This window comes from Nicotiana tomentosiformis, chromosome 8, assembly GCF_000390325.3.
Source record: "Nicotiana tomentosiformis chromosome 8, ASM39032v3, whole genome shotgun sequence".
NCBI lineage: Eukaryota > Viridiplantae > Streptophyta > Magnoliopsida > Solanales > Solanaceae > Nicotiana > Nicotiana tomentosiformis.
In genome coordinates, this window is record NC_090819.1 from 109,139,303 (window position 1) to 109,167,240 (window position 27,938).

Here is a 27,938-nt window from a genome sequence, read left to right on the forward strand (position 1 = left end):
CCGATGATGCATTTTGTTTCCGAATTTTCGTTCCCGGTTGACGTAGCAGTCATTGTTGTCGTAACCTCATATCATTCCCCCATTCCCCCCACAGTTTGAATGCGAAAAATGCGAATTGGAACACTGGAAATGTTGTATCTTCAAAGGTCCCACCAATGAATTGCTAGGTAATCCTTCACTCGGTAACATATCTTGTTTTCCCTTAGGAATCCATGCTATCGAGCGAAAGAATACCTAACAGTCCTTTGGCGGTTTGTGCCCGTGAACAGTTGGGTAACCACTGTTCGGTAGCAAACTTAACTTCCCGGTGGGAATTTGCTATCGAACCAAAGATTACCTAATCGTCCCCGAGTGGATGCTTGTTCGTTTTCCTTGCTATCAAAGGTCTTATTGCTGCTCTCTTCGTAGTATGCTTTCCGTCGCTGCCTCGTTAAAAATCTTGCTAGAAAAATCCAATTGGGACAAAAACTGAACGAAGGGAAAAAGAGTGCATCACGTACTTTCTGTTTGAGTGTTGTTCATCAGCAATAATATCTTTTGATGTGTGCCATGTTCCAGTTACTGGGCAACTTGTCTCCATTCTGGTTCTCCAACTCGTATGAACCTTTCCTAGTGACAGCTCAAAATCTGGTAAGGGCCTTCCCACATTGGACCTAGCTTTCCCATGTTGAGCTCCCGGGTATTTTGTATTACTTCTCTTAGAACCAACTCTCCTACTTTGAAAAAACGGAAGTTGGCTCTCCGATTGTAATATCGCTCCATCCTCTGATTTTGAGCTGCCATTCTTACATGCGCCAAGTCCTTGCGTCCCTCGAGCAGTTCTAAGTTGATTAGCATTGCTTTATCGTTTGATTCTTCGTTTGTCTGAGAATATCTCAAAGTGGGTTCGCCCACTTCAACTGGGATTAGGGCTTCAACACCGTACACAAGGGAAAAAGGAGTTTCTCCTGTACTTAATTTGGTCGTTGTTCGGTAGGCTCATAAGACTCCAGGCAACTCTTCGGGCCATTTGCCTTTTGTTGTTTCTAACCTTTTCTTGAGGTTTTGAATGATTACTTTATTTGTTGACTCCGCTTGACCGTTTGCGCTCGGATGATAAGGTGAGGATGTGATTCTCTTTATTTTTAGGTCTTCGAAGAACCTTGTAACTTTTTCACCGATAAACTGTGGCTCATTGTCGCATGCTATCTCTTTTGGTATTCCGAACCTGCAAATTATATTTTTCCACAGGAAATCGACCACTTCGCGTTCTCCGATTTTCTAATAAGAACCTTCTTCCACCCATTTAGAAAAATAATCCGTTAAAATTAAAAGAAACCTTACCTTTCAGGGAGCCGGTGGCAGCGGTCCGACGATGTTTATCCCCTATTTCATGAATGGCCATGGAAACAGAATCAAATGTAAGGGTTCTGCTGGTTGATGTACTAGTGATGCGTAGCGTTGGCACTTATTACATTTTCGTACGAAATCTTTGGTGTCTTGTTTCATGCGAGGCCATTAATATCCGTACCAATTTCAGCACCAAAGATTCTGCGCCTGAGTGATTGGTGCATATCCTCACAAAACTTCAAATTCTTTTCAAGAAAAATGCATATCCAAACAAAATTTCAACTTTTAAAAACCATTTTTCATCTCATCTTCAAAAATTTATTTTTTCATGTTTTAACGATATCTATGTCCAAACACTAGCTTAGTTTGTGAATACGTTTTTGGAATGATGTTTGACTTTATCATGAGTTTGCGTAGACTTATTTGCGTAAGAAACAATTGACTTCTATACAGAAATAGCGCAATTAGAACTTATGAGTATTTTAAGGTAAGTCTATGATTATTATTCAAATTCAAACATGTCGCACTACGTGAAAGGAGAAAATAATTGGAAAAAGTTATTTATTTTACGCGATCATTAAATCATAACACCACAATTATAAACATCTGTTTATCGCAAATTGAAATACCTAAGCCGTTTCTCCTCCATATACGTTGTCCATTTAATTTATTTTCTTTCGTGAGTTTTATACACCCGTTAAGAAAGACATTTGATAGCCTTATTCTAAGTTACCCTTTCTCGCTGCATAAACTATCTCAAGTAATTAGCACTCCACCAATTGAAACAGTAAGGATATAATTGACAAAAAAGAGTAATAAATGACTGAAAATTTCATAGTAATTTAAGTTTCAATATAACAATAAACACAGCTAATTTAATTATTATCTTAACATGAGTCAAATAAGATGCCTAATTTAAGTTTGAGAAAATAGATTCGATAATAGTTGTTTGCCAGAAAATACGCCTGCAGCAAGTATATATACTTGAAGTCATTATCCTCTGCTTGAACTCTACATATATAGTAGTTGAGCAATTTTAAAAGAAAAAAAAAATCTTTTAAAGCTAAACTAAGAATAGTCGATCCTGGACATAGTGTCATCTTCATGAACGGAAAAGGAATTGGGGTTAGATGTGAAAGTATGTGGAGTTTTTAGAAAATATTTTTCTAATTTTTTATAGGGAAGTCATTTTCCTCCAATTTCATAAAAATGTGATATCTAGGAAAATATTTTTCAAATTATTTTGTGCAACCAAACAGTAGAAAATGAGAAAATATTTTCTGTCGTACCAAACACACCCCGAGTCTAAAACCTTTTTCTGGGCATTAGCTATCTTTGGCACAAAGTAAATTCAAATCCAAGCGGAGGCAAAAAATACTAGGTATTTCTTTTCATCTATCCAAACTTTGGTAAATATAGTTACCCGATATCTGTTGCTGGTGGAAAGTGACAGGTAAATGACCCGAATACAACAGTTATAAAATAAAAAATAAAAAAAAAATTCAATCTTTCATACGCATTGATCTGGAAATCTTTGTACACATGCATACAAGTAGCCATTCAATTCAAGGCCAGCCATCTAACTGGGAAGAGAAAAGTTAACGATTTTGCATCACCTTACCTTAACATCACTTCAATTATAACAAAAGTGCCACGATGATATTATTGACAAAATGAATCAGCCATGACGTGACTAATTAGATCAAAGAAGTGGACAGCTGGTAGTGCCGTATACAACTGTTTACCCATAAAACGATACAGTTGCATTTATACGTGATTTTAGATAAATAAATTAATTTGATCCTGAAATAATATAATAATCGAAGAAATACGCAACACTAACCCTTGGAATGTAGATGAAATAGCAAAGATAGTGATTCCGTGAACACGGTTTCCGAACACAGCAATGATGAGATCAAAAAGCAAGAGAGTGAAATTGTATAAAATTTTATATAAAATATAATATATGTTCTTGCCAGAAATTTCGTGTCCCTTACGATGATAACTCAGCTCACTATTTATAGCTATGTCTAGGGAAGAAGGTCCTAGGATCGTACCTTCCTTTAATGTCAATTATGATGGTCATTGACGAAGATGCAACATTAAGCGTAAATGCCAAATTCTTTTGTAATGGACCGTCGCTCTTAATGCTGTCGAATATTCCTTAATACATGCTACCGGGCGCAGAATATTTAATATATTTTTATGAACGTTATCCGTTCTGGTGACAAGCGCGATGGCTGCGTTCGGTCCTCAACCATTTCATCTTGGATTCCATGTGTCCTCCTTTTAGTCAGCCACGTGTCATATCATATTTTACCCTATACAGATAGTCCCCCTACTTTCCGGTGACATAACTTTGTATTACCGAGAAGTTGGTAGAAATGCCTTTTTGGCGGGAATTACTATAATTCCCTCTGAAGGTCTCTAACAATTGATTAGACGCACGTCTCTCCGCATTTAATGTCTCGAACACGCGTCATCCCATGATTCAGCAGAGCTTTAGCCGGTTATCGAGGTAATCATGTCCATGAATTTAGCCGCCAAAAGTTTACTTATATGGAACTTTCTTTTCCTTTGCGTTTCACAATTGCTTGAGCTTCTAATTTGTATCCTTGTTTTCCATCCTTTTTCTAATTTTCTTCAAACACAAACTCTTTACCTTTTTCCTTTCCAATGGCTTCTTTCTCCAAACATGGTGGTTCTACGAAGAATAAGAACAAAATTGAGGATTCTGTTCCTCCAACAGTGGATTCCATCATCCCAAGAAGGCTTACTACTTCGAAGATTTTGAAGTTAAATTTCCTACTGCTAACCCTCATATATGGGTTGTTAGTAGGTACCCTTCTTCTAGTCATCCTTCCAGTATTCCTGCTGTGGAAGAGGACTGCCGCAATGAGTTGGAAATCATCGTTCTTGATTTATCGGAGCGAGTGACCCTTCCCAAGGAAGGTTTTACATACTTTTTCACGTATCCCTTTACTTTGGGTGCGTTTTATTTGAGCGGAGAGCTTGATTCCGTGATTGCGGAGTTTTGCCTTCGCTACTAGGTATGTTTGGCACAGGTAAGTCCTTCAGCGTGGAGAACGATCGCCTGCCTCCGACGCTTGTGCCAAGAAACTGGGGAGGAGCTAACCTTAGCTCATGTGATGAATCTCTATTCCCCCAAAATCTTCCGCGGGGGAATGATAAACCTTTGTAAGCATGACCATCATGCTTTGTTGTCTAGTATGGATGATGAAAGCAGCCGTAGGTGGATGGAGCGGTTCGTTGCAGTTACCACCAACGACATCATTCCGACAACGACTTCATCCTTTCCAGTTGCTTGGAACCGCACTCGTAACTTCTTTGTATAATATTCCTCTTACTAGATATTCTTCTATGGCTGTATCATCTCTTTACCCTTCACATTTTTCAGCAACTCAATAGCTCCCATCGGTGGTGGAAGGTTTGAACCGGTGGGTTCAGAAGATTTTGGATGTCACAACGTCCGAAACTCGTTCGTGGAAAGAACTAACCCTTTAATACGGGTGGAAGGCCAAAAATCATGGTAACTCTAATTTACCTTGCTTTTATTTTTGTATATGAAGATCTTGGTTGAACCCTTCTGACTTTGTTCATGGAATTAGGTCTACCTGCGGGCTCTGTTACTGTCCCCGAGGAGGACGTTCTGGCTGATCATGTTGATACAGTGAAGCTGCTTCAGGAAGCACTTAGTCGAACAGGTATCTCTGGGCCTGTTTCGGGTGCAAATATTTCTTTACGGAGTCCCCGGCCAGAGGATAACCAAACTAAAAGAATACGCTCCTCCGCGATCGGGAAAAAGAATAAAAGGGAAAAGGTTGATGCCCCCGAATCATCTCTGGTGGCGATGATGACTGGTCCTCCTTCTGGGCCGATCGTAGACACCGTGATGATTGATGATGATGAAGAAGTTGTTGATGCTCGACCTGTTGAGATAATTACAATAACTGAAGACGATGTCTCGGCACTTTGGAGAGAGTTTGATTTGTTAGAATATGCCAACTCCCATTTTCGGGCCCCAATTGCTGCAATCGGTGCTGCGGGCCTGAGTACTAGGTCCTTGCCGTCTTTGGTTGACGAGCATCAAACAACCAGTGCTGCATTTGATGCAGCTGCTTCTCACTCTTAAACTCCATCAGCTTCATCTCCACCTTAACCAACACCAGCAACTGGGATCGGAATGCGATGAGGCCGAAACCAAACTGGGAAAGCATTGAACCATCGGCAGAACCACCTACTCTTCCCGACAATGCGGATACTTCTCTTCCTCATGGTTTCGGAGGCGCTGCAGTTTAGCTTTTTCTTTTCCCATTTTGCACTTGTAACGTTTTGGCCCGTTCTTGTAAATAAATACATACTTTCTTCTTTTTGTTCAAGTGCCGTTTGAGTCTTACTTTCGTTTTAATATCCATGCAAGCCTTTAATTTTTGTATTTGCTCAAGTATTCTGCGCATGTTGTTCAATTTGTGCTTTACTATGTGTAGTCTTAGATGTCTTTTCTTCGAAGCATTTTGGTTCTGAGTATTATCCCTTTTACGTGAGGATTTTTATGAATATTTGCGCAAGTTTCCCTTTTACATGAAGGTTTTTATTAATATTTGCGCAAGTTTCCCTTTTACATGAGGGTTTCTATGAATATTTACGCAAGTTTGCTTTTTGCGTCCTTTTGTTTTAGCAAATCCACTAGGCAAGGTGCCTAGGGCTATTTTTTATATTTATAATAAAATAAAAGATAATGTGTCATGAAGTCCTAAACGATGAAGGAAATAAAATATGGTAACTACATCAATCCTATTATCAAAGTTGAGTAAGATACTCAACAATGATAGTGCATGAGTTCTAATAAAGTTATTAAAAATAAAAACTAGCCCTCGAAGTCTATAGCATTTTATGTCCAATCCCATATGACGCTGCGTGCACAAATAGACCAATTTCTTTTGCGCTGTGCATCTCCGCTACTTGCATAAATAGCCCATGTTAATGAACATTGTACACTTCTTGCACAAATAGCCTCGTTCCGTTTAGATCCCCTGCACAGCTCCGCTGTTTGCATAAATAACCTCTTTTTTTTTTTGGCAAAGTGAACACTGTCCATATGATGGTGATATGAAATTTCTTCCCTTGCACTTGTGATGTCTTTCCTCGCGCCTTTCCATTCTAGCTATCCAATATTTCCTCCCAATTACATTTGCATATGTAATAGCAATCTGAACCTCTCATAATTTTAATGAAGTGTACTGCCCAGAACTGTCTGAGTACACTGTTTTTGCACTCATTTTTGTGTGATCACCTTATGTAATTTGTTGAGACCCCTGCATGAATTCCATCCTGGTTTTTCCTACTAGTATTGTGCATTAAGATATCAGCCCACTTTGAGTCCAATGTATTCGAAATGTATTACAAAAAAGTCCCTGACAGCCACCTTGTCCAGCAGTGTTCGGGTACATTGTTTTTGCATCCAATTTCGTGCGTAGTCCCTATGATTCTTGTTGATACCTTTGTATGATTTAGCTTCTGGGTTGTTGGTTTTGAGTGCTACACTGACAATTTATTCCTCAATGCATCCATTTTGCCTAGAAAGCTTCTCCAAATTCAGTACTTTGAGTGCCATCCATGTAGTATAACTGGGCACCCAATCTGCCCTTTGCTATCCTTTTTGCTATGCTTGTGCTTATCCATAATTTTCCTTCAATGGAATGAGTACAAAGTACTAATACCACCATTTGAAGGTTTGTCAATGAATAAGGCATAGCTACAATAACGTTCCCTGCAAAAAAGAACCCATGGTTATTATAAAAGATTATCATGTTCTCCTCCCCAAGGATTTGATCATGATAGTTGTGTGCAGTGCTCTCCTTATAGTTTTCTCCTTCCCATTTCTCTCATACGTTCTTGTAATCCCCCATCATTCTTTCCCTGCTCATGCACTCCTTGCTCCACGTTATCTCCCATCCACTCTTATACATAAATATGGTCATTGAATCTTATTATTATTAACAATTCTCCTTCCTTGAACCTCCAGTTGTGCAAAGTTGTTTGCCTCATAATCTCCATTATCCAATGCATAATTGGCTAAGTAATCTGCCAATTTATTGCCTTCTCGCATGATGTATGATATCATACAGTTACTTCTCCTCATATATTCTCTAATCTCCTGTACATATACATCTACATTCCAAGGTGAATCCCATGTGCCATCAACCACATTTTTCATCAAATAAAGAATCTGCTTGTATGAGGATATTTGTGTAACCATACTGCACACAAAATTTTACTGCCTCCACGACTGCAATAGCTTCAGCCTTAACATTTGTAACCTTTTGTATCTCCTTTCCCCTTGCATATCTCACATCACCCTCACTATCTCTAATTACAAAACCAATCGAACTCCTACCTGAATTACCCCTTGAGGCCCCATCTGTGTTTACCTTTATCCAGTCCTGTTCAGGAAGCTCCCACAAGACCTTTGTTACCTTCAACCTTGGCGCATAATATTCTAATAGATGTAACAGATCAGGCCATTTATGTGGGGTATTTTGTAAGCTTGGCTTTCTAGTTTTGACTAGAGCTTGTAATGTAGTTGATATCTGATATATCACTCTACTAACAGTAATAACCTCATGTTTATAACAATTTCTTCTCTTCCACAACTCCCACAAAATGATCGAAGGCAATGCTTGAAAAATGGGTTTTAATCGAGGGACAGCTTGCACTGTCTAGCATTGACAATTGTATGTTGTAATGACAAACCAGCTATGGAGATTCCAGCATTTGCAAGAAAATAGTACCATACTGTACGTGCTGCAAATGATCTGAAAAACATATGCGACAAAGTTTCTTCATCTGGATCTCAACAACACCAACACCTAGATGGCATAAAATATCCCAACATCCTAGAGAAATCATCCAATAGTATCTTGCCCTTCCAAATCTTCCACAATGTAATCTTGAAAGGTAATCCCTTGACCCAAATATTTGTAAACACAACATTAGGATCCCTCCTCCTTCGTAAATAATCTCATGCTGATTTTACAGTAAAGTTGCCTCTTGGTTCCATCATCCAAAATGGCTTATCCAATTCATCAGTAAGTACTTGGGGCTTGATGTTATCAATGATATGAGCTGCTAAGACTTGAGGCAGAATCTGCATCAATTTGACTTCATTCCAAGCACCCTTCATGCCTACATCATATACATTATGGATTGACTCATCACAATAAAAATCTGAAGGAGTTGTAAAATACAAAGTACCCAACCCTGTCAAATTGTCAAACAAAAATAATGATGAACTCATTCTTGTTTGCCATGTGATTTGGTGCTCAATTGCTTCCCTACATTCAAGCATTTTCCTCCAAATATGAGATCCATTTCTCCATGGCATGACCATTGCATTCATTGTTTTACAATATTTTTGACTCATGAATGAACTCTAAAGTGTTTGTTTAGTTCCAAAGTTCCAACAGAGCTTGCAAAATAGGGCCCTTGACACATCATGTAATGATCTAAATCCTGCACCTCCTTCCTCTTTAGGTAAACACAAAGTACCCCAAGATGCCCAATGCATTTCCTTTCCTCCTATAGAATTGCTCCAGAAGAATTGATCAAATATTTTATGAAGTTTATTGATAACAAATGGTGGTGGATTCACTACTGAAAGAAGATGAATAGGCATGCCTTGGAGTACATGAGAAATTAACACTGCACGACCTCCAATTGATAGCAATTTCCCTTTCCACGATTGCAGCTTATCCAACACTTTCTTTATTAAATCCTGATAGTATTCCATTTTCCTTCTTGCATAGAATATGGGACATCCTAGGTAAGTGAATGGGAATTCCTACCTGCAAATACCAGTTATCCTCTGCACTTTATTTACTACCTCTATATTGGTCAAGTGATGCATGTAGACTGCAGGCTTTGCTTTATTAATAAGCTGTCCAGAAGCAGATTCATAAGCCATCAACACCTCTATAATTAAGTGTAGGAAAGTTGCATCAGAAGAAGAAAATATGATAGTATCATCTGCATAAGCAAGATGATTAATCTTGGGGCTCCATTATGGCAATACAAACCCACAGAAATATAGATTCTGATGTAGAGCATTAAGACCCCTCGACAAAGCCTCAGCAGATAGAATAAACAGAGTTGGTGATAAGGGATCACCCTGCTTGACTCCCCTCGTTGATTTGAAGAATTCATAGGGTTGTCAATTCATCAATATAGAATACCAATTATTGGAAACGATGCCAAACACTATTCCAATAAATCTTTCATAAAAATCCATCTTCCTCAGCACTTTAGACAAGAACAACCAAGAAAGCCTATCATAAGATTTTGTCATGTCTAACTTGATCACCACAATAGCCTTGTTCTTAGCCTTGTGTCCGTAATTATCTCTTGAGTCAGCAATACATTTTCCACAATGCTCCTCCCTTTAACAAATCCAGCATGTTCATTAGAAATTAAAGAAGGCAACAGTGTAGCAATTCTTTCATGAATGACTTTCAAGAATACCTTGTTAATGAAATTGCTAAGACTTATTGGTCGCATGCCTGAAAAGGTGTTCACTTCCTTATTCTTTGGCAGTAACACTAAGTTTGTATGTGTGATAAACTTAGGTAATTTCCTACCATTAAAGAACTCCTTGACCATAGCAAACACATCATCTCCTACAATATCCCAACACTCGTGAAAATATTTGTCTGTGAAGCCATACGGACCCCCAACACTGTCTCTATTTAATCTGAGTACCGCTTGCTTCACTTCTTTTTTTGTTGGTTGTTCAAGTAAATCCTGATTCTTCTCCATAGAAATCATGTTAGGGACATGATCGATTATCCCAAATGCGGTAGGCACCACATCTTCATGGAATTGAGATTGAAAGAACTTGACAGCCTCCTCAGCCATTTGATCATTCCCTTCTATCCAGTTGCCTTCATTATTTTGAATCCTTTTTAATTGTAATATTTTCCTTCTCCCATTCACCTGAGCATGAAAGGATTTGGTGTTGCGATCCCCATCTTTAAACCATGCCATGCCTGCCTTTTGCCTCCATAATTGTTCTTCAAGAGCTAAATATCGAATGAGTTCTGCTTGCACTTTATTTAGTCTTTCCCTATTCATTCTCGTGGGATTAACCTCAAACTGTGTTTCATGCACCAAGACCACCCATTCTAAACTTGCAACTTTCTAAAATATATCCCCATATGTAGCCTTACTCTAGAGTGACAGTGCATTTTTCAACTTCTTCAGTTTATTGTTGAAGATAGTGAAAAAGCTAGCGTGAAAGTTAGCCATATTCTCATAAATCGAATTCTCCTTCACAACATCTTGAAAGGTGGTATGCTCTGTCCAAAACTTCAGGAACCTAAACTGTTTCTTAATAGGCGTGTGATTTGGATCACGCAATAAAGGACAGTGATCAGATCCAATTTTTGACAAATGAGTTACTTCCCCTCCTGGAAATAGCTGCTGGAATTTCATATTTGCCACCACTCGATCAAGCCTTTTGAAAATGCAGTACTCTTCAGCCCTACCATTCCACCGTGTGAATATGCTTCCTTGAATCCAAGATCATTGAGATTACAAGTGTTAATACAATGCCTAAAGTCATTAACTTCATTCAAAGGGACTGGCAGACCTCCAAACTTCTCCTCCTCATCCCATATTATATTGAAATCTCCACCAACAATCCATGGAACAATCATATCACTTGCCAAATCATACAAAGTATCCCACAATTCAATACGCTCAATATGATCATATTTAGCATATACTACGGTGAGGATAATTTCTTGTTGAGTACTGATCTCGATCAACCTCAATGTGAGCTGTTGATGCATGTTAAATAACACAATAACCTCAAATCAATCATATACAAAAGCCCATATTTTGATAGAAATATTGACAAAAGTCTGTGCAAAACCAAGTCTGCTCCTATATCTTTCCAGTTTTCTCGACTGTTACATTGGTTCCATTAATCCCACAAACCTGAATTTATGTCGTCTATGCATTGTAATAAACCTTTCAAAGGCCTGTTGTGTATTCACTGATCTAATATTCCAAATGATGGCATTCATGATTAAACAATGGATTTAGAAACTACCCTTCTTGTTTGAACACCAGATCCTGGAACCTTGGTATTTTCCTTTTGCTACTTCTTCTTACCTCTGCCTGCTGATTTCACCTTATCTATTACTATGGGAGATAAGTCACCTTGCCTTGCTATGTGCATGAAGTTTTGTGTAGTGGATTCCTCATCCATGTCTGGTCCATTCTTCTCCACATTATTTTCTTCTTCATCATTCTTGTTTTGTTTAACCATCTGAGTCTTCACAGATTTAGGAGCTAAGGCAGAATTTCCTTTAGGAAATTTTTTGTTTACTGGGGCTACAGATGTTACATGGTTCTCTGAAAGGATGATATTATTATTATTTTGTAGGTTAGGATTCACTGGAGCTAGGGTTGTATCAGGTAATGCAGGGTAAAGATTAAGATTCTTATCTTGTATGGCTGGTTTATGTAGTGTTTTATCTTCGACAGGATTGTTTCATCAACCTTCTTCGACATTGATTGCTCACCATCATTCTGAATTTCCTCAGCTACAAGTTGCACCATCTTATCTAAATCTTCCCCCCAGGATTGTTTATCACCTTCTTCATCCACATGTTCTTCATCAGAGTGGAATTCTCCTTCTTTTTCAGATTCTTCTTCCGGTTGATCACTCCACAATCTACCTAGCTAAGTAGCTAAAGACTGTGAAGGAACTTTTTGGCAAGACTGATTTGTAGTAACCAATTGAGTCAAATATGCTCTATGTTGTTCCTTGTTAACTCTGTTAGCATTGTCCACCTTGTTTCAATCTTTATTTGTATGAGCAAAAGTCTTATTGACCCATTGAGCCGTTGATTCTCTTTGTTCTCCTTCTGCTGTAACATTCCCATTCTTCTTAGGACTAGGAGTTTTTCTTTTTTCCACCAAACGTGTCCCAGTTACTTTGGGAATAAACACACGAGCTGTTGGATTCAATCTCCCAGTCTTGTTAAGAGTAGGTCTAGGACTAATTTGCTCGACTGATTTCTCCACCAAAGCCAACTGATTATCATCTTCCTTATCCACATCCTCTACCTCTAAGACTGCAAATTTGTTAGTCTGTTAAGGCTCGTTAACAATAGAAATAATTTCCTTCCAAGTTTGATTCTGCATATCCCCCTGCTGTCCAGCTTTCTGCACATCACCTTGCTATCCAGTTTTCTTTACTCTATTGTCCCTTACTTCTTTCCATAGCTCCCCAACATTCTCAACTACTTTTCCACTTGAAAGGATCATCAAAGGCTCCTTATTCTGCACATTGTTTTTACCATTAACATTTGTAGCCTCTTTTCCTTTTATCATTAGCCATCAATTCTCGATGCAAACGCTAACATTCAATCTCCTTATGTCCTTGCAATCTACACTGTTTATAGTATTTAGGCAGCATATCATATTTATTTGTAACCCACTCGGTCCTTGTTTCCCTAGTTTTCTCGTTTTTTATATCCATTCTAACCTTCTTAGGAAGATCAGCCAATAGATCAACAAGAACCTTAACTCGAGCACAACTAGGTCGCGTCTTATTTCTTGTAGCCATATCAAGATGCATAGGTTTTCCAACAGCTGAAGCTAAAGAGAATAAGCACTCTTTAACAAAGAAAGTAGGTAACAATCCTGGAAACGAAATCCAAGCCATGGCCATTGGCGTTTCCTCACCAATTTTGAATTTAACATCGTAAATAAGCGTTCACATTTGGTGTTCGTAACCATCCTTATCTTTAACATAAAATATATTTTTCGACGTAAGAGTAATGAAATCTTCCCATAATGACAATCGAATTAATATCAGCCTATCTCTGAAATAACCAATGTTACATTCCCCTTTGACACTATCTTGAACTGGGACAATGTGACGTAATTCTTGTAGTTCTGGCCATCCGTATGAAAACTTGCCCAGTACTGCATATTGTAAACCTTCAATGACATTTATTCGATTGACTTCTACTTCTGTGAACTTGACGAAAGGCTGCCCATGAAGAAAAGCTGCTCGTTTGAAAGGAATTGGTTGAACTGTTGCATTCTCGCTAGTGTTATGTTTCGTGGGATTATTTAACATGACTGGTTTCAGAATATTACTATAATCTAATGGCTGGGTATTATTATTTGTGGGGGTATTTGGTGGGGCGACAGTGGGGGAGGGCTGACCAGCCGATAACAATGGCTGGCCGTCGGCCATAGCGTCCATGAGAGCTCAAATTTCTCCAGAGCTTCTCTCTCCTCACGCTCTTACATTCTTTTCATATGCGGCTTCAGGTGTATTTTTCCCCGATGGAATTTTGGATTCCTGGCATTAATTCTTCCGGATCCAACCCTTTAATGTGAGCATTTTTATAAGAGAGGGCCCTCTTATGTTTACGGTGCTCTTGAAGAGGACGTCTCCTTTCATTATGACACTAACATTTGAAGTACTTGTTTAACTTTCAAATGACAAAATCAGCTCATCACTCAGACAAGAAACAAGATAAAAGTAAAGGGATTCCATTTTATTTCTTTTATTTTCAGAAATTACAAGAGCATTTTGCTATGCAGAAAAGAAATTGTCATTACTTGTGGCTATCTTGTACAACTTGTTTCTACGGGACTGGCTGCACAGTCCCCGGTCCCGATGATGCATTTTGTTTCTGAATTTTCGTTCCCGGTTGACGTGGTAGTCATTGTTGTCGTATCCTCATATCATTCCCCCCACAGTTTGAATGCGAAAAATGCGAATTGGAACACTGAAAATGTTGTATCTTCGAAGGTCCCACCAATGAATTGCTAGGTAATCCTTCACTCGATAACATATCTTGTTTCCCCTTAGGAATCCATGCTATCGAGCAAAAGAATACCTAATAGTCCTTTGGCGGTTTGTGCCCGTGAACAGTTGGGTAACCTCTGTTCGGTAGCAAACTTAACTTCCCGGTGGGAATTTGCTATCGAACCAAAGATTACCTAATCGTCCCTGAGTGGATGCTTGTTTGTTTTCCTTGCTATCAAAGGTCTTATTGTTTCTGTCTTCGTAGTATGCTTTTCGTCGCTTCCTCGTTAAAAATTTTGCCAAAAAAATTCAATTGGGACAAAAACTGAACGAAGGAAAAAAAAGTGCATCACGTACTTTCTGTTTGAGTGTTGTTCATCAGCAATAATATCTTTTGATGTGTGCCACGTTCCAGTTACTGGGCAACTTGTCTCCATTCTGGTTCTCCAACTCGTATAAACCTTTCCCAGTGACAACTCAAAATATGGTAAGGGCTATCCCACGTTGGACCTAGCTTTCCCATGTTGAGCTCCCGGGTATTTTGTGTTACTTTTCTTAGAACCAACTCTCCTACTTTGAAAAAACGGAAGTTGGCTCTCCGATTGTAATATCGCTCCATCCTCTGATTTTGAGTTGCCATTCTTACATGCGCCAAGTCCTCCCTCGAGCAGTTCCAAGTTGATTAGCATTGCTTCATCGTTTGATTCTTCATTTGTCTGAGAATATCTCAAAGTGGGTTCGTCCACTTCAACTGGGATTAGGGCTTCAACACTGTACACGAGGGAAAAAGGAGTTTCTCCTGTACTTGATTTGGTCGTTGTTCGGTAGGCTCATAAGACTCCAGGCAACTCTTCGGGCCATTTGCTTTTTGTTGTTTCTAACCTTTTCTTAAGGTTTTGAATGATCAATTTGTTTGTTGACTCTGCTTGACCGTTTGCGCTCGGATGATAAGGTGAGGATATGATTCTCTTTATTTTCAGGTCTTCGAAGAACCTTGTAACTTTTGCACCGATAAAATGTGGCCCATTGTCGCATGCTATTTCTTTTGGTATTCTGAACCTGCAAATTATATTTTCCCACAGGAAATCGACCACTTCGCGTTCTCCGATTTTCTGATAAGAACCTTCTTCCACCCATTTAGAAAAATAATCAGTCAAAATTAAAAGAAACCTTACCTTTCAGGGAGTCGGTGGCAGCGGTCCGACGATGTTCATCCCCTATTTTATGAATGGCCATGGGAACAGAACCGAATGCAAGGGTTCTGCTGGTTGATGTACTAGTGATGCGTAGCATTGACACTTATCACATTTTCGTACGAAATCTTTGGTGTCTTATTTCATGCGAGGCCATTAATATCCTGCCCGTACCAATTTCAGCACCAAAGATTCTGCGCCGGAGTGATTGGCGCATATCCCTCACAAAACTTCAAATTCTTTTCAATTAAAATGCATATCCAAACAAAATTTCAACTTTTAAAAACTATTTTTTATCTCATCTTCAAAAAATTATTTTTCATGTTTTAATGATATCTATGTCCAAACTCTAGCTTAGTTTGTGAATACGTTTTTGGAATGCTGTTTGACTTTATCATGAGTTTGCGTAGATTTATTGGTGTAAGAAACAATTGACTTCTATAGAGAAGTAGCGCAATTAGAAATTATGAGTATTTTAAGGTAAGTCTATGATTCAAATTCAAACATGTCGCACTACGTGAAAGGAGAAAATAATTGAAAAAGGTTATTTATTCTACGCGATCATTAAATCATAACACCACAATTATAAAGATCTGTTTATCGCAAATTGAAATACCTATTTTTTTTTTTTTTTTATTGGATTGACTATTCTTAGTTTAGATTTAAAAGATTTTTTTTCTTTTGAAATTACTCAACTACTATATATGTAGAGTTCAAGCAGAGGATAATGACTTCAAGTATATATACTTGCTGCAGGCGTATGTTCTGGCAAACAACTATTATCGAATCTATTTTCTCAAACTTAAATTAGGCATCTTATTTGACTCATGTTAAGATAATAATTAAATTAGCTGTGTTTAGTGTTATATTGAAACTTAAATTACTATGAAATTTTCAGTCATTTATTACTCTTTTTTGTCAATTATATCCTTACTGTTTCAATTAGTGGAGTGCTAATTACTTGAGATAGTTTATGCAGCGAGAAAGGGTAACTTAGAATAAGGCTATCAAATGTCTTTCTTAACGGGTGTACAAAACTCACGAAAGAAAATAAATTAAATGGATCCTGGACATAGACATAGCAAGAGCAAAGAACGCAGAATTTAAGGGCAACAACTATAACAATACAGTATCATTATGGACCGAGTCTAAAAGCTTTTTCTGGGCATTAGCTATCTTTGGTATATATCCAAAAAACTCGTTGCGTATAATTGGAAGTCAATCTTGTACCCAAGGGTGTGGCCTAGTGGTCAATGAAGTGTGTAAGAACCATGAGGTTTAGGTTCAAATCCAAGCGGAGGCAAAAAATACTAAGTGTTTCTTCCTATCTATCCAAACTTTGATGGATATAGTTACCCGGTACCTGTTGCTGGTGGGAAGTCGACGGGTAGCTGGCCCGAACACCACGGTTATAAAATAAAAAAAAAAAGTCAATCTTTCAGACGCATTGATCTGGAAATCTTTGTACACATGCATACAAGTAGCCATTCAATTCAAGGCCAGCCATCTAAATGGGAAGAGAAAAGTTAACGATTTTGCATCACCTTACCTTAACATCACTGCAATTATAAAAAAAGTGTCACAAGGATATTACTATTGACAAAATGAATCAGCCATGATGTGACTAATTAGATCGGAGAAGTGGACAGCTGGTAATGCCGTATACAACATATTGTCAATTACTATTACGTCTAAATTTCCAAATTTGTTGGTTGACAAACAAACATGTAGGTGACTCGTCAAAATAACAGTGTAAAATAGCTGTATCTTGTCATTTAACTTGTTACTAGTATCATGTTTGGATTGGAATCACAGTGGGTTGCTCATGATCCAGCGGCAATATGTCGTATTGGTTTAGCAGCGCAAATTAACACAAATATCAAAAGAAAAAAAAAAAAAAAAAACACAAATATCTGTGATATAACTTAGTATGAAAAAAATCCTTCGGGGTTGTCCAATTGGTTTGGAGGGCGGTCATCCGTGCGGTCATGTTCATCCATACGGATGACCTGCGATTGAATCCCCCTCAATGCCTTCTAGGTTGAACCTGTCGCACATGGCTTGCCTAGTGCGGATTACCTCCTCTATGTGGTTTGCAGGCTATTACACCGGGGAGGTAATTTACCCAGTGCGCACTAAGTGTAGCGGCTGCGGGTTTTCCTCTTTAACAAAAATAACTTAGTATGAAAATAAGTATGGTTAATTATATTATACTAATCAATAAGCAGTACTCTCTTCTTGTTTTCACGGTATAAAGGCCAAGTATATTGTGTTTTGTTCTCGAATTAAGTTATTTAATTTTGACCCCGTCGCATTGAGACCTGAAAAGTGGACATATCCGTCCCTGTCGCATAATTAAGAACGAGAGCAATGTAGCTAATCTAACTTGCTAGTAGCTGAGATGAAGTGGTGTGCTAGACATATATGGGCTAATTGGAAGCAAACTTGGCCCGGTGAGAAAAGAAGGAAAAAATTATGGCAGTGTGCAAGAGTTATATTTGAAGTTTACTTTAGCAAGAAGTTGGATGAAATGGACCAGCTGGGGGGAGATATTGTTCAAGACTTACTGAAATACAACAAGGAGACATGGTGTAGGGCATACTTCAAAGAACATAGTAAGTGTAATGTAGTGGAGAACAACATGTGTGAGATATTCAATAGTTGGATATTGACAGTTAGGTACAAATCTATCATTACTATGTTAGAGGAAATTAAAATCAAGTGTATGGAGAGGATGAATAGCATGAGAGAGTTTTCTGAAAAATGGGTAGGTGATATATCACCCATGGCTGTGGAAATACTTGGAGAGAATGCTCAAAGGGCAGTAAAATGTGAAGTCAAATTTAATGGTGAAACATGGTATGAGATCCGGGATGGGCCATATAAACTTGTTGTTGACTTTAGGATGTGTTCCTGTACTTGTAGATCATGGCAACTCAAAGGAATTCCACGTGCACATGCAATTACAACTATGCATTATAAGAACTATGAGATTGAGCTATATGTTGACCATTGGTATAGGAAGGACACCTGCCTTAAGGCTTACAACAGATTCATTCAACCTTTAACTAGTATGAATTTGTGGCCAAAAACCACACTGCCAGCTATTGAGCCATCTGTTATAACTGCAATGCCAGGAAGGCCAAAGAAAAAAAGGAGAAAAGCTGCTGATGAACCACAAAAGAAGTTTGGGAAGGGTACAAGGATAGGGAGACAAATGAGATGTTGTTTGTGCAAGACTCTTGGACATAACAAGAAAGGATGTCCATCAGCAGTAAGTATTAATGTTCTTTGTGCTCATTATTAGATGAATTCAATTACTAATATTTGCTTTGTTATGTGTATGCAGAGAAACCAAGGGGGGAGGGCTGGAACTAGTTCAGTTGGAGGTGAAATTGCTGAAAATGCTTCATCAACAGCAGTAGGTGGAAGGGCTGGAACTAGTGGAAGTGCATCAGCAGCAACAGCTGGATCAACAACAACAACTTCAACTATGGAAAGTGGCACCTTCACTCAACCAATCACTAATCCAAGCATACAACAATCAACTAATGTTGCTAGAGGTCCAAAAAGGAAGACCAATGAGCCTAGAAGAGGTGGTGCAAATACAGGGTCTAAGAGACCAAAGGCAACAGGATATGGTTTGCTATTTGATTCAAGTGGCACTGTGATACAAAGGGTAAATATTTTCACTTAATTACACAATCAACAGATATGGTTTACTAGATAATCCCTCACTCACAACCTTTTATCTTTGTGCAGTCTGGAACTACTGACAGAGTAGTACACAATCCTTCTACACTCATAAGTTCTGTCCCTACCAATATTGAACTTAGGTTCAAACACCCTAGTCTAAAGTGGAAGGGTCGAGCTGCAGTTACACAAAGGCAGCTGCAAGAACAGAGTTACAGAAGGGCAAACTCTGCTACAACCATTTAAGCCACACCAAAGACACAATCCACACCAAGCAACCAAGCCACAACAGACATTAATTGAAGTGATCAACTGATATTTTGAAGACTTAATGATGGATATTTTTGTTAACTGCCTATGGTAGACAATATTTTGTAAAGTTACTTCATTATTTATGTTTTTGTTGATTGCAAGGCAACTTTCTTATTTTGGATGTTTTATTAACTGCCTATACCAGGCCATGATATTAGCAGTTCCTGTACTTGTAGCCTAAACCCAGGAAATAAGAAAGTACGCTATCAATCCTAAACACATAACATAAGAGCTAATATTTGAACAACTATAACCGCAATTATAATAGCAACAACTCTGAATTTCGACCTTTCTTGTGTTCTCTGACAATGGCATCGATCACTCTTCTTAATAAGACCCGCAAGAAAAGTCTTGTAGTGTTCTTCCTCAATCGCAGGATCAACCCATCGAAAAAAGCCACAACCTTCACCAATCTCATATCTTCGGCAACCTAGGAACCTTCTTCCAGGATTGGTAGGTGTTCGTGACATTTTAAGATCTGCAGCAGGTCCACAATAACACAAAGGTTCCTTCTTCATTGGTGAAGGAGAAGACGCGACAGTAGTTTATTTCTTGCCGGAGAAGAAGAAAAAAATTAACTTTTAAAAGAAAAGAAGATGGTACAAATTGATGGGCAATGAAGAATCCCAACAAAAATTCATTGTTGAAGCTAACACGAGAAAGAAGAAGACATCAGATTTGGATAGAAATCAGCTTCTATAATGTTCAACAATGGAGAATAAGGTAGAAAGAAGAAGATGATTGTTAAATAGGCCACATTATTACCGTTAGGGCTTTTTCAACTACCCTCACGCCCCATACAGTCGTGTGAATCACGCACTAAAACCAAATATGACACATAGGATCAGGCTCGTGTCATAAGCGTTTATTATACACGGTTTGAAAGAGTGTAAGTGTTCAATTGACAAATTGTTAAGTTTGGGGACCGGCATGACAAAGTGGCTCAAGTATAAGTGCCATTTAAGCTATTCTGCCTAATTAATTTGAAAAGCACTTCTAAACAATAATTAGTGTTTGACCAAACTTTTAGATAATGCTTCTAAATGTATTTTTCTCAAAAATACTTTTCAATAAAGTGTTATTGGGGAGAAACTACTTTTTTTTTTTGCTTCTCCAAAAGTGCTTCTGCTTCTTCTTAAAAGAATTTTTTTTGTCTTCTAAAAACTAGAACACTACAACTTTGAAAAAAAATGCTTTTGGGTTTGAAGAAGCTTGGCCAAACAGACTTATAATCTGTTACACGTCCACAAGGAGAAAGGAAGACAGGTTTTTAAGGAGCTCAGTCATTTGCTAGATTCTATCCACAAGCTGATATTTAATTGTAACCTCTTATCATAAGATATAACATGACTCTAAAACAACATTGTATAAATATGACACTTCACATGTTACCGCAAAAAGAAAAGAAACTGAATATGCTCTTTTGCTGCTATAAGAACTGTACAAGTGTGTAGCTGAAAGAATGCTGGGACGAATATGGACCTTGGATCCTTTATTCACCTTGAATCTCTATCTGCCGTTGTCCCCAGATTTGGCTGTCAAGTCAAACATGGAACAATTTTGAATTGCATCATAGGTCAATGCACAATCGTGAACCACAGCCTACAAAATTAAATAATTCAGGATAAATTAGCGGGTAAGCTTCTAAGGAAAACTAGATTTTTCATGTTCAAATATACTCTTCAATGTTTCTACTTTCTAGTAATTTCAGCAGAACTTAATCACCAGAAAAAGAGATTTTCTAATTTGAATACCCATACTAACTCCAAAGCACACTGTTTAACTCAAATAAGCATTTAGAGGATTCACTTGCCTCAAATTGAAAGTCAAACTGAAACATCTCGGTTCATCATGGTCCTTTTGTTAGAATGGCTAGAATTTCAATCGTTTTTTGTGACAATGATTTGCACAATCTACTACTATTTCAACGTGGACTTCAGGTATCTCAGAGCGGATCGTAACATTGCTCTAGCTTTCCTATCTGGGGTACATCCAGACAAAAGCATTTCTTCATAAACGGCGGGAACCTGAAAGCCAAAATATTTAGCATGATCCACACAACTAGGATGTAAGAATGCCAATCAGGTCAATCTGACAAAGACAAAAATATTAATGTACAATTCACTGCAATCCTATGCCATTTTTGCCAAGCCTGATTCTTTTGCTGCATCTAAAGATCTGAATTTTGGTTTTTAAATAAGAAAATTTAGTCATTAATATGCATAATATCACTTAAAAAGAAGATGCAAGAGACAAAATAATTATGACGCACCATACAAAAATGGAGACTCCAACACTATAACTATAGATGAAAGACTCCGCGTAAGAAGGTTTACCCTTTCAAATTTGTCCACACGTATCAAGGCTTTCATAAGAGTGGTGTACGTAACAACATCTGCCTTCATATGCTGCAGTTTTAGGATATGTATGTAAGTCACGAGACTATATCGTCATGAGCATGCCATGTATATATACAGAAAGGAAAAGGTGAACTCACATTTTCTTTCATATACTTCAATACAGCAAAAGCCTCAGCATCCCTCCGATCCTCACCAAATGCATTAATTAGTGAATTGAGAGCTAACAGACTGGGCTTTAGACCATCTCCCTTCATGATCCTAAAGGCATTTACTGCTTGTTCAGACAAGCCCTGTGGACGAAGAGAAACATTTTACATATGCAATCACAAGAAAACTTGATAATGAACATAGATCTACAGAAAACTAGAACGATTAAGCTAAAGTAGGAAGGTTATGCTGCAATGCAGGCATATGACCAGTGCCTGATGGACTTAAGCAAATCTTCCTTACGGATCCCTTTTGTTTTTGGTGGTGGTGGTTTTTTTTTTTTTTTAGGATCACAAGTTCCAGCAATATTCTACAAAGTCCATACCTATTTCAAGTGTACCCACGCCTAAACCTAAATCTCAACTAGTTAGTATTACCTATATGAATAAGAATACAAAATAATAATAAATTAACTATTCATGTAAGTTTGACAAGGGTGGGTTGTTCTAGTGGTGAGCACCCTCCACTTCCAACAAAGAGGTTGTGAGTTCGAGTCACCCCAAGATCAAGGTGGGAGTTCTTGGAGGGAGGAAACCGAGGGTCTATCGGAAACAGTCTCTCTACCCCAGGGTAGGGGTAAGGTCTGCGTACAAACTACCATCCCCAGACCCTACTAGTGGGATTACACTGGGTTGTTGTTGTTGTTGTATCTATTCATGGAAGTTATCTATATTATATTAAAAACACGAAGGCCCTCAGCGAAATATCATTCGATTTTTAACCCTTTAAATTTTAATTTCACATTAGACAAAATAGTCATTTAATTATTTTCTTAATATTTAAGGCTTTAAAATTAAATAATTTTCTTATTAAATTTTTCCTTATTTGAACTACATAGGGATTCCTAATTTTTAGGTTTTAAAATCCATTAAGTTTTTTTGAACTTATATAACTTCTTGCCTTATTTGAACTATGTAATATAATTATAATTCCTTCCATGTTATTTTTCCTAATATTTAGGACCTTGCAAATTTGAAAACTATCACTTGACGTGGCATTGAATTTTACAATAATTTGATTCTTAAGGAATGTGTATTTTTAATGTCCTTGTATTACCTTTCAAGATAAATTTTGAAAACTATGCGTGCAACTATAAGAAAATGCCATTTCTTTTTAAAATTTAAAAAGTCTAATAAGGGTTTTTTTAAGTCCTCGAATTATGAAAACGAGTAAAAGTAAATTACATGTTGCTCCATCAAAGATAGACAGGTGACTTTTAGTTCATAAGCATGTTACTTTTTCACCTTTTTCCTTATTTTTTGATTTTCATTTAATATATATTGACAAGAGTGATATCTCCTACTAATTATGGATGAAGTTTTCGGGTTAATTTCTATTATAACAAGTAAAGTCTATTTTTATTAACTTATTAAGAAACAAACTATTAAATTTTATAACACGCAAAAATTAAATAGTTAATGTTACTCAAACCATTACTAGGATATGATTATATAGAATATTGAATTCATGATATTTATAATTTCTCAGAATTATAAAATACGCATATGCTTACTGTCATGTTTTATTAGAATATCAAAATCACGTTAAAATTCTCTCAACACTATGCATTTTTCTTAATCTTTTCAATTACTTCTTTTAAATACTTTTGATTATAAATGTTTAATTACTTTATAAATTCATAAACAAATGTTCAAATTAAGATGAAAATTCAGAAGTTTGACTTTCACATTGGAAAATCTATTGAAAATTAGATGAGATAGTATTTCTACTTTGATTTAATTACTCTAAAACACACACAAAAAAGTCAAGTAACGATCGGTTTACTTTTTGAAAATAGACTTTCCATTGGATAATGAATTAATATTAAAAATTGAATCAATTAAAAATAATTGTTTCTTTAATGTTGAGAACAAGAATATTTTATCATTGAAATGACTAATTAGCAAAAGAATTTAATTCAATGTTTGTTCCTTTAATGTATTTCCAGGACATGTTGGAGACAATATAGGGAATATGCACAAAGAAACATTTGTCTATAAAGAACTATTAAGTGAAGTAATATTACAAATAAAATCTGATTAACTTAATTTATTATTCATATGTGAAAGCTAATATCAAATCACCTTGAATTTAACTAATATAAGTCACTAAAACTGGACCATAACTACTTGTCACATGTAAGTTATATTTTGTATCTTTTATTGTCATAATTTAACTTGTGAAATTAAAATAATAAAATTATAAAATTGAACTAAGTATTAAGTTGAATAAATTGATTGAGTTGATTGAGTATTTTTACAAGGTGAGTTTCTTCCTTTATTGAGTAATTAGCTAAATAAGATCAATAGCTAAGTTTGTTTTGTAATATTTTCACTTGGTGATTAATAAAAAATTAAACTATAAAAAAAATCTAAATAAGATCAACAATCATCATTTTCAAAAACTTATACCTTCTTTTTTAACTTTTAGTTTATAATTCAAATGAATGTCAGTATAAAATATGCATAATTCTTTTAAAATTTTATACTCATTGAGACGGAATACACGCATAACGCGCGTATCCTAAAACTAGTACTATATTAAAAGCATGAAGGCCCTTAATAAAATGTCGTTCGCCTTTTTTACCCTTCAAAATATAGAGTTCACATTAGACAAAATAATAATTTTAGTATTTCATCAATATTTAGGAATAATTATTTAATTAATTCTCCTACAATTTAGGAATAGTTATTTAATTATTCTCTTATTATTAACAATCTAGGAATGTTGATAAATTTTTTCCTATTCGTTCTACTCCCTACGTTGGAGTAGTTAATACTTTTAAGGTTTTCGAGACCTTTTCTGTAGTTAAAAAAATTCTGCCTAGCCTAAATTTTCGCCTCTACGTTCAACTCCCTATGTTGGAGTATTAAATGTGCTTATTTTGTAGTTAATACCTTTTAGGTTTAGGAGACCTTTTTTTGTAGTTAAATTTTTTTTGCCTAGCCTAAAGTTTCGCCTCCTGTTCAACTTCTTATGTTGGAGTATTAAATGACCTTATTTGTAGTTAATACCTTTTAGGTTTATGAGACTTTTTTGTATTTAAAATTTTTTGCCTAAATCTCACACCCAACTTCTTTTTCTTTTAGGTTAGGAGTCTTTATTATTTGGTAAAATTTACAGTACCCGCGTTACGCGTGTACCTAATCTCAATATATAAATATACTTATTGAAAGTTATATTTGAGTATAAAATAAAAGGTTTAATTTTTTGAAATTGATGAATGTTGATCCTATTAGCTAACTCAATAAAGGAAGAAATTGTACCCTATAAAATTTCCTAATCATCATTCAATAAGTTCAATTAAACTTAGTTCCAGTTCTATATGTTCAACTTTTCAGTTTTAGCAAGAATGCATAGCTTTTGAAGATCTACGAGCTTTTCAAAAAGAAATTGAAAAGCTATTTTCAAGTTCATTTTAATAGACAGAAGACAATCTTCTTTCTTTCTTGCGAGCAAAGTACATATTGTTATATTTCTTTAATCAATAAAAATATATATGAACTATTATAAAAGCACAATGCCTCATAGCGAAATATTAGTAAACCTTTTTAGCCTTTAAAAATAAATTTCAAATAGAATAAAATTAAACATTTAATTATTTTTCCTAATATTTATAACTTTGAAATCAATTAAAATATTATGATTAAAGTATTAACTTAATTCTCCATTTTTATTGATTACTACATATCGAATCATAATATACATGGTTATTAAGACAAAAGCAATCATAAGATATTCTAATTTCAAATTACTAATAGATTCTTTTTTATACGTTAATTTAGTTTGTTACTTAAATAAATATTATTAGACAAGATCATGAATAAATGAATATTATTTATTATATGTGTGTCAATTTCATGATCAATATTTATTATTTTCAAGAACTCAAATTTTTACTTAATATTTAGTTGTGACTAAAACCATGCTTTGAATGTTATTTATATATATATATATTTTTAAAATTATTCTCATCAATATAGGGTACACGCGTACCCTGAAACTAGTTCCCTAAGATGTAGTGAGCAAGTAGCTATGAAATATTCATAAAGCAATGCGTTATAGGTCAGAATAATATTTACCCTCTGTGCATAGGCATTGATCAAGGCATTATACATGGTTGAGGATGGTTTCAACCCTGCAGACTTCATCACCTCCAAGCACTCAATGGCATCATTGAACCTTCCTGACTGTCCATAGATATTAATCAGTGTGGTATATGTAACAACATTGGGCAGTAAGCCCTGACTCTGCATCTTACTCAACAAGCCCTTCACTTCCTCCCATTTCTCCAACTCACCAAAAGAATTAATCATTATATTGTATGTGGTGGTGCACGGCAAGCATCCACTTTCCTGCATTGCCTCAAACAGCTCCTCCGACTTATTGTGATGGCCATGCTTACTATGGCAATCTATTAGCGTGTTCCATGTAACAGTATCAGGTTCAATTCCATCCAATTTCATCCTTTCAAATGTAGACATTGCATGATCCAAACAATTGTACTTCCCAAAAGTATCAATCATTATGTTATAAAACTGCCTATCAGGATTCACCCCACTATTCTTCATTTCTTTAAGCACCTGAAATGATCTCTGCCACTCTCCTCTATCACGATAACTTGCTAAAATCCTACTAAACACAAACGAATTCGGCTGTACATTATTCGCTTCCATTTCTTTCAACACAATTCTCGCGCTTTCCCACCTACCAGCATTCCCATAAGCATCAATAAGCAAGCTATACGTAAGTTCATCCGGTGCCACCCCATTCCTCTCCATCTCCGACACAATATACTCCGCATCCTTCAAGGATCCAGTTTTCACATACCCTTTCAGAAGTGCATTATATGCCCTCGTCCTTGGCTTTAACCCGCCTTCTTTCAACTCCTCAAATACAGCCTCAGCCTCCTCAGTCCTACCTGAATTACCCAACTCAGATATCAAGGTAACAACAGTAGCAGTTTTTGGGCTCAGCCCATTACCTTGAACAACACTCATGAAAACTAAAGCTCTATCAACATCACCAGCTTTCGCAAAGCCCACAATCATATCATTCAACAATTGGCCATCAAGTTCAATCATATCAGCTTCAATTTCATCATAAAACTTCTCTAACATAGTCAAATCAATAGAATTACTACGAATAAGTGATTGAATAATCAAACTGTAATTAACATAATCAGATTGATACCCGTCTCTGCGCATTCTACACATCAAATTAAGTGCTTTTTCGAGGTCACCGTTTCGTGCACAAGCACCAATAAGTGCATTGTACGTTAACGGCGTTAAAGTTTGCCGCTGTGAAAGCAAAAAAGCCTCGTACAACTTCTCCGAGCGTCCCAGCGCGTGAATGAGAATTGAGTACAGCAGTTCGTAAGAGAAACAAACGTTGTGCTTTTGAAGCCACGTAACGAGTGCGTATGCCGTAGAAATTGAGGATGACGTGGAGGCAAGGTTTTTCAGAAGAGAGTGCCAGACTGGGGCTGGGACGGCTCGGTATGACTCGGCGAGTTTTAACTCGGCCGGATCGAGTTGAGTGGGTGAAGTTGTGTCTGAATTGGGCTCAGTGGGTGTGTAAGTGGATAGAAATTGAATCAGAGGAGTGAAATCGTAACGGCGATTCGGGTACGAAACGACATCGTACTCTTCCTCTTCCTCTTCCACTTCGAGGTTATCGATATTGAATTGCTTGGAAATAGAGAGATGAGATGTTGAGGCGGCGAAAGGCGGTGGTCGGAGAACCTGACGGCGGTGAGAGGTTTGTAAACGGAAGTGAATGAACGGAAAACGTAGTTGCAACGGAGGGGAAAGTAACAGAGTATTCATTCTCCTTCTTCTTCTCCGGCAAGTGAAGGTTGAGGGGAGAGATAGAGCCACCATGTTTTTTCAGCTCGAATAGCTCCGCACAGATATTTTATACTTTAGCAAATAGTAGCATAGAGGTCCTTTTAACTGTTTGAAATGCTAATATAGTACAGTTGCTTAACAA

General features: G+C 36.8%; 5 protein-coding genes across 5 annotated transcripts; 2 read left to right on the forward strand and 3 right to left on the reverse strand.

Annotated features, from left to right (window-relative positions):
* Nucleotides 1-10,572: 10,572 nt before the first annotated feature.
* Nucleotides 10,573-13,087, reverse strand: LOC138897978 (uncharacterized). The gene is made up of 7 exons (XM_070184006.1): nucleotides 12,902-13,087; nucleotides 12,613-12,696; nucleotides 12,247-12,504; nucleotides 11,911-12,093; nucleotides 11,540-11,683; nucleotides 10,994-11,183; nucleotides 10,573-10,913 (listed from the first exon to the last, which is right to left on the reverse strand). Exons 1-7 carry the CDS (start codon nucleotides 13,085-13,087, stop codon nucleotides 10,573-10,575), a joined length of 1,386 nt encoding a protein of 461 aa, XP_070040107.1.
* A 4,818-nt stretch (nucleotides 13,088-17,905) lies between these two features.
* LOC138897979 (uncharacterized) lies at nucleotides 17,906-18,682 on the forward strand. The gene has a single exon (XM_070184007.1). The coding sequence runs from the start codon at nucleotides 17,906-17,908 to the stop codon at nucleotides 18,680-18,682; it is 777 nt and encodes a 258-aa protein (XP_070040108.1).
* LOC138896708 (uncharacterized) lies at nucleotides 18,434-19,383 on the forward strand. Its single transcript, XM_070181923.1, has 2 exons — nucleotides 18,434-19,054; nucleotides 19,138-19,383. The coding sequence occupies exons 1-2, from the start codon at nucleotides 18,683-18,685 to the stop codon at nucleotides 19,312-19,314; spliced, it is 549 nt and encodes a 182-aa protein (XP_070038024.1). The 5' UTR covers nucleotides 18,434-18,682; the 3' UTR covers nucleotides 19,315-19,383.
* A 209-nt stretch (nucleotides 19,384-19,592) lies between these two features.
* LOC104101140 (uncharacterized) lies at nucleotides 19,593-19,898 on the reverse strand. Its single transcript, XM_009608560.1, has one exon. It carries the CDS (start codon nucleotides 19,896-19,898, stop codon nucleotides 19,593-19,595), a length of 306 nt encoding a protein of 101 aa, XP_009606855.1.
* Nucleotides 19,899-20,689: 791 nt separating this feature from the next.
* LOC104101134 (pentatricopeptide repeat-containing protein At5g42310, chloroplastic) lies at nucleotides 20,690-27,871 on the reverse strand. The gene is made up of 5 exons (XM_009608553.4): nucleotides 26,030-27,871; nucleotides 21,878-22,030; nucleotides 21,717-21,788; nucleotides 21,194-21,407; nucleotides 20,690-20,982 (listed from the first exon to the last, which is right to left on the reverse strand). The coding sequence occupies exons 1-4, from the start codon at nucleotides 27,827-27,829 to the stop codon at nucleotides 21,300-21,302; spliced, it is 2,133 nt and encodes a 710-aa protein (XP_009606848.1). The 5' UTR covers nucleotides 27,830-27,871; the 3' UTR covers nucleotides 20,690-20,982; nucleotides 21,194-21,299.
* Nucleotides 27,872-27,938: the final 67 nt, after the last annotated feature.

What these genes read in the sequence shown, in the direction of transcription:
- LOC138897978 (XM_070184006.1), bottom strand. Translation starts at nt 13,087, where the DNA reads ATGGCCATGGCTTGGATTTCGTTTCCAGGATTGTTACCTACTTTCTTT. An exon ending in TGGCTGATCTTCCTAAGAAG is followed by an intron (nt 12,697 to 12,901) that starts GTTAGAATGGAT and finishes AACAATGTGCAG; the next exon opens with AATAAGGAGCCTTTGATGAT. An exon ending in CTCCCATAGTAATAGATAAG is followed by an intron (nt 11,184 to 11,539) that starts GTGAAATCAGCA and finishes ATGCATCAACAG; the next exon opens with CTCACATTGAGGTTGATCGA.
- LOC138897979 (XM_070184007.1), top strand. Translation starts at nt 17,906, where the DNA reads ATGGACCAGCTGGGGGGAGATATTGTTCAAGACTTACTGAAATACAAC.
- LOC138896708 (XM_070181923.1), top strand. Translation starts at nt 18,683, where the DNA reads ATGAATTCAATTACTAATATTTGCTTTGTTATGTGTATGCAGAGAAAC. An exon ending in GTGGCACTGTGATACAAAGG is followed by an intron (nt 19,055 to 19,137) that starts GTAAATATTTTC and finishes ATCTTTGTGCAG; the next exon opens with TCTGGAACTACTGACAGAGT.
- LOC104101140 (XM_009608560.1), bottom strand. Translation starts at nt 19,898, where the DNA reads ATGAAGAAGGAACCTTTGTGTTATTGTGGACCTGCTGCAGATCTTAAA.
- LOC104101134 (XM_009608553.4), bottom strand. Translation starts at nt 27,829, where the DNA reads ATGGTGGCTCTATCTCTCCCCTCAACCTTCACTTGCCGGAGAAGAAGA. An exon ending in TCAATGCCTATGCACAGAGG is followed by an intron (nt 22,031 to 26,029) that starts GTAAATATTATT and finishes CTTCGTCCACAG; the next exon opens with GGCTTGTCTGAACAAGCAGT. An exon ending in TGAAGTATATGAAAGAAAAT is followed by an intron (nt 21,789 to 21,877) that starts GTGAGTTCACCT and finishes CTAAAACTGCAG; the next exon opens with CATATGAAGGCAGATGTTGT.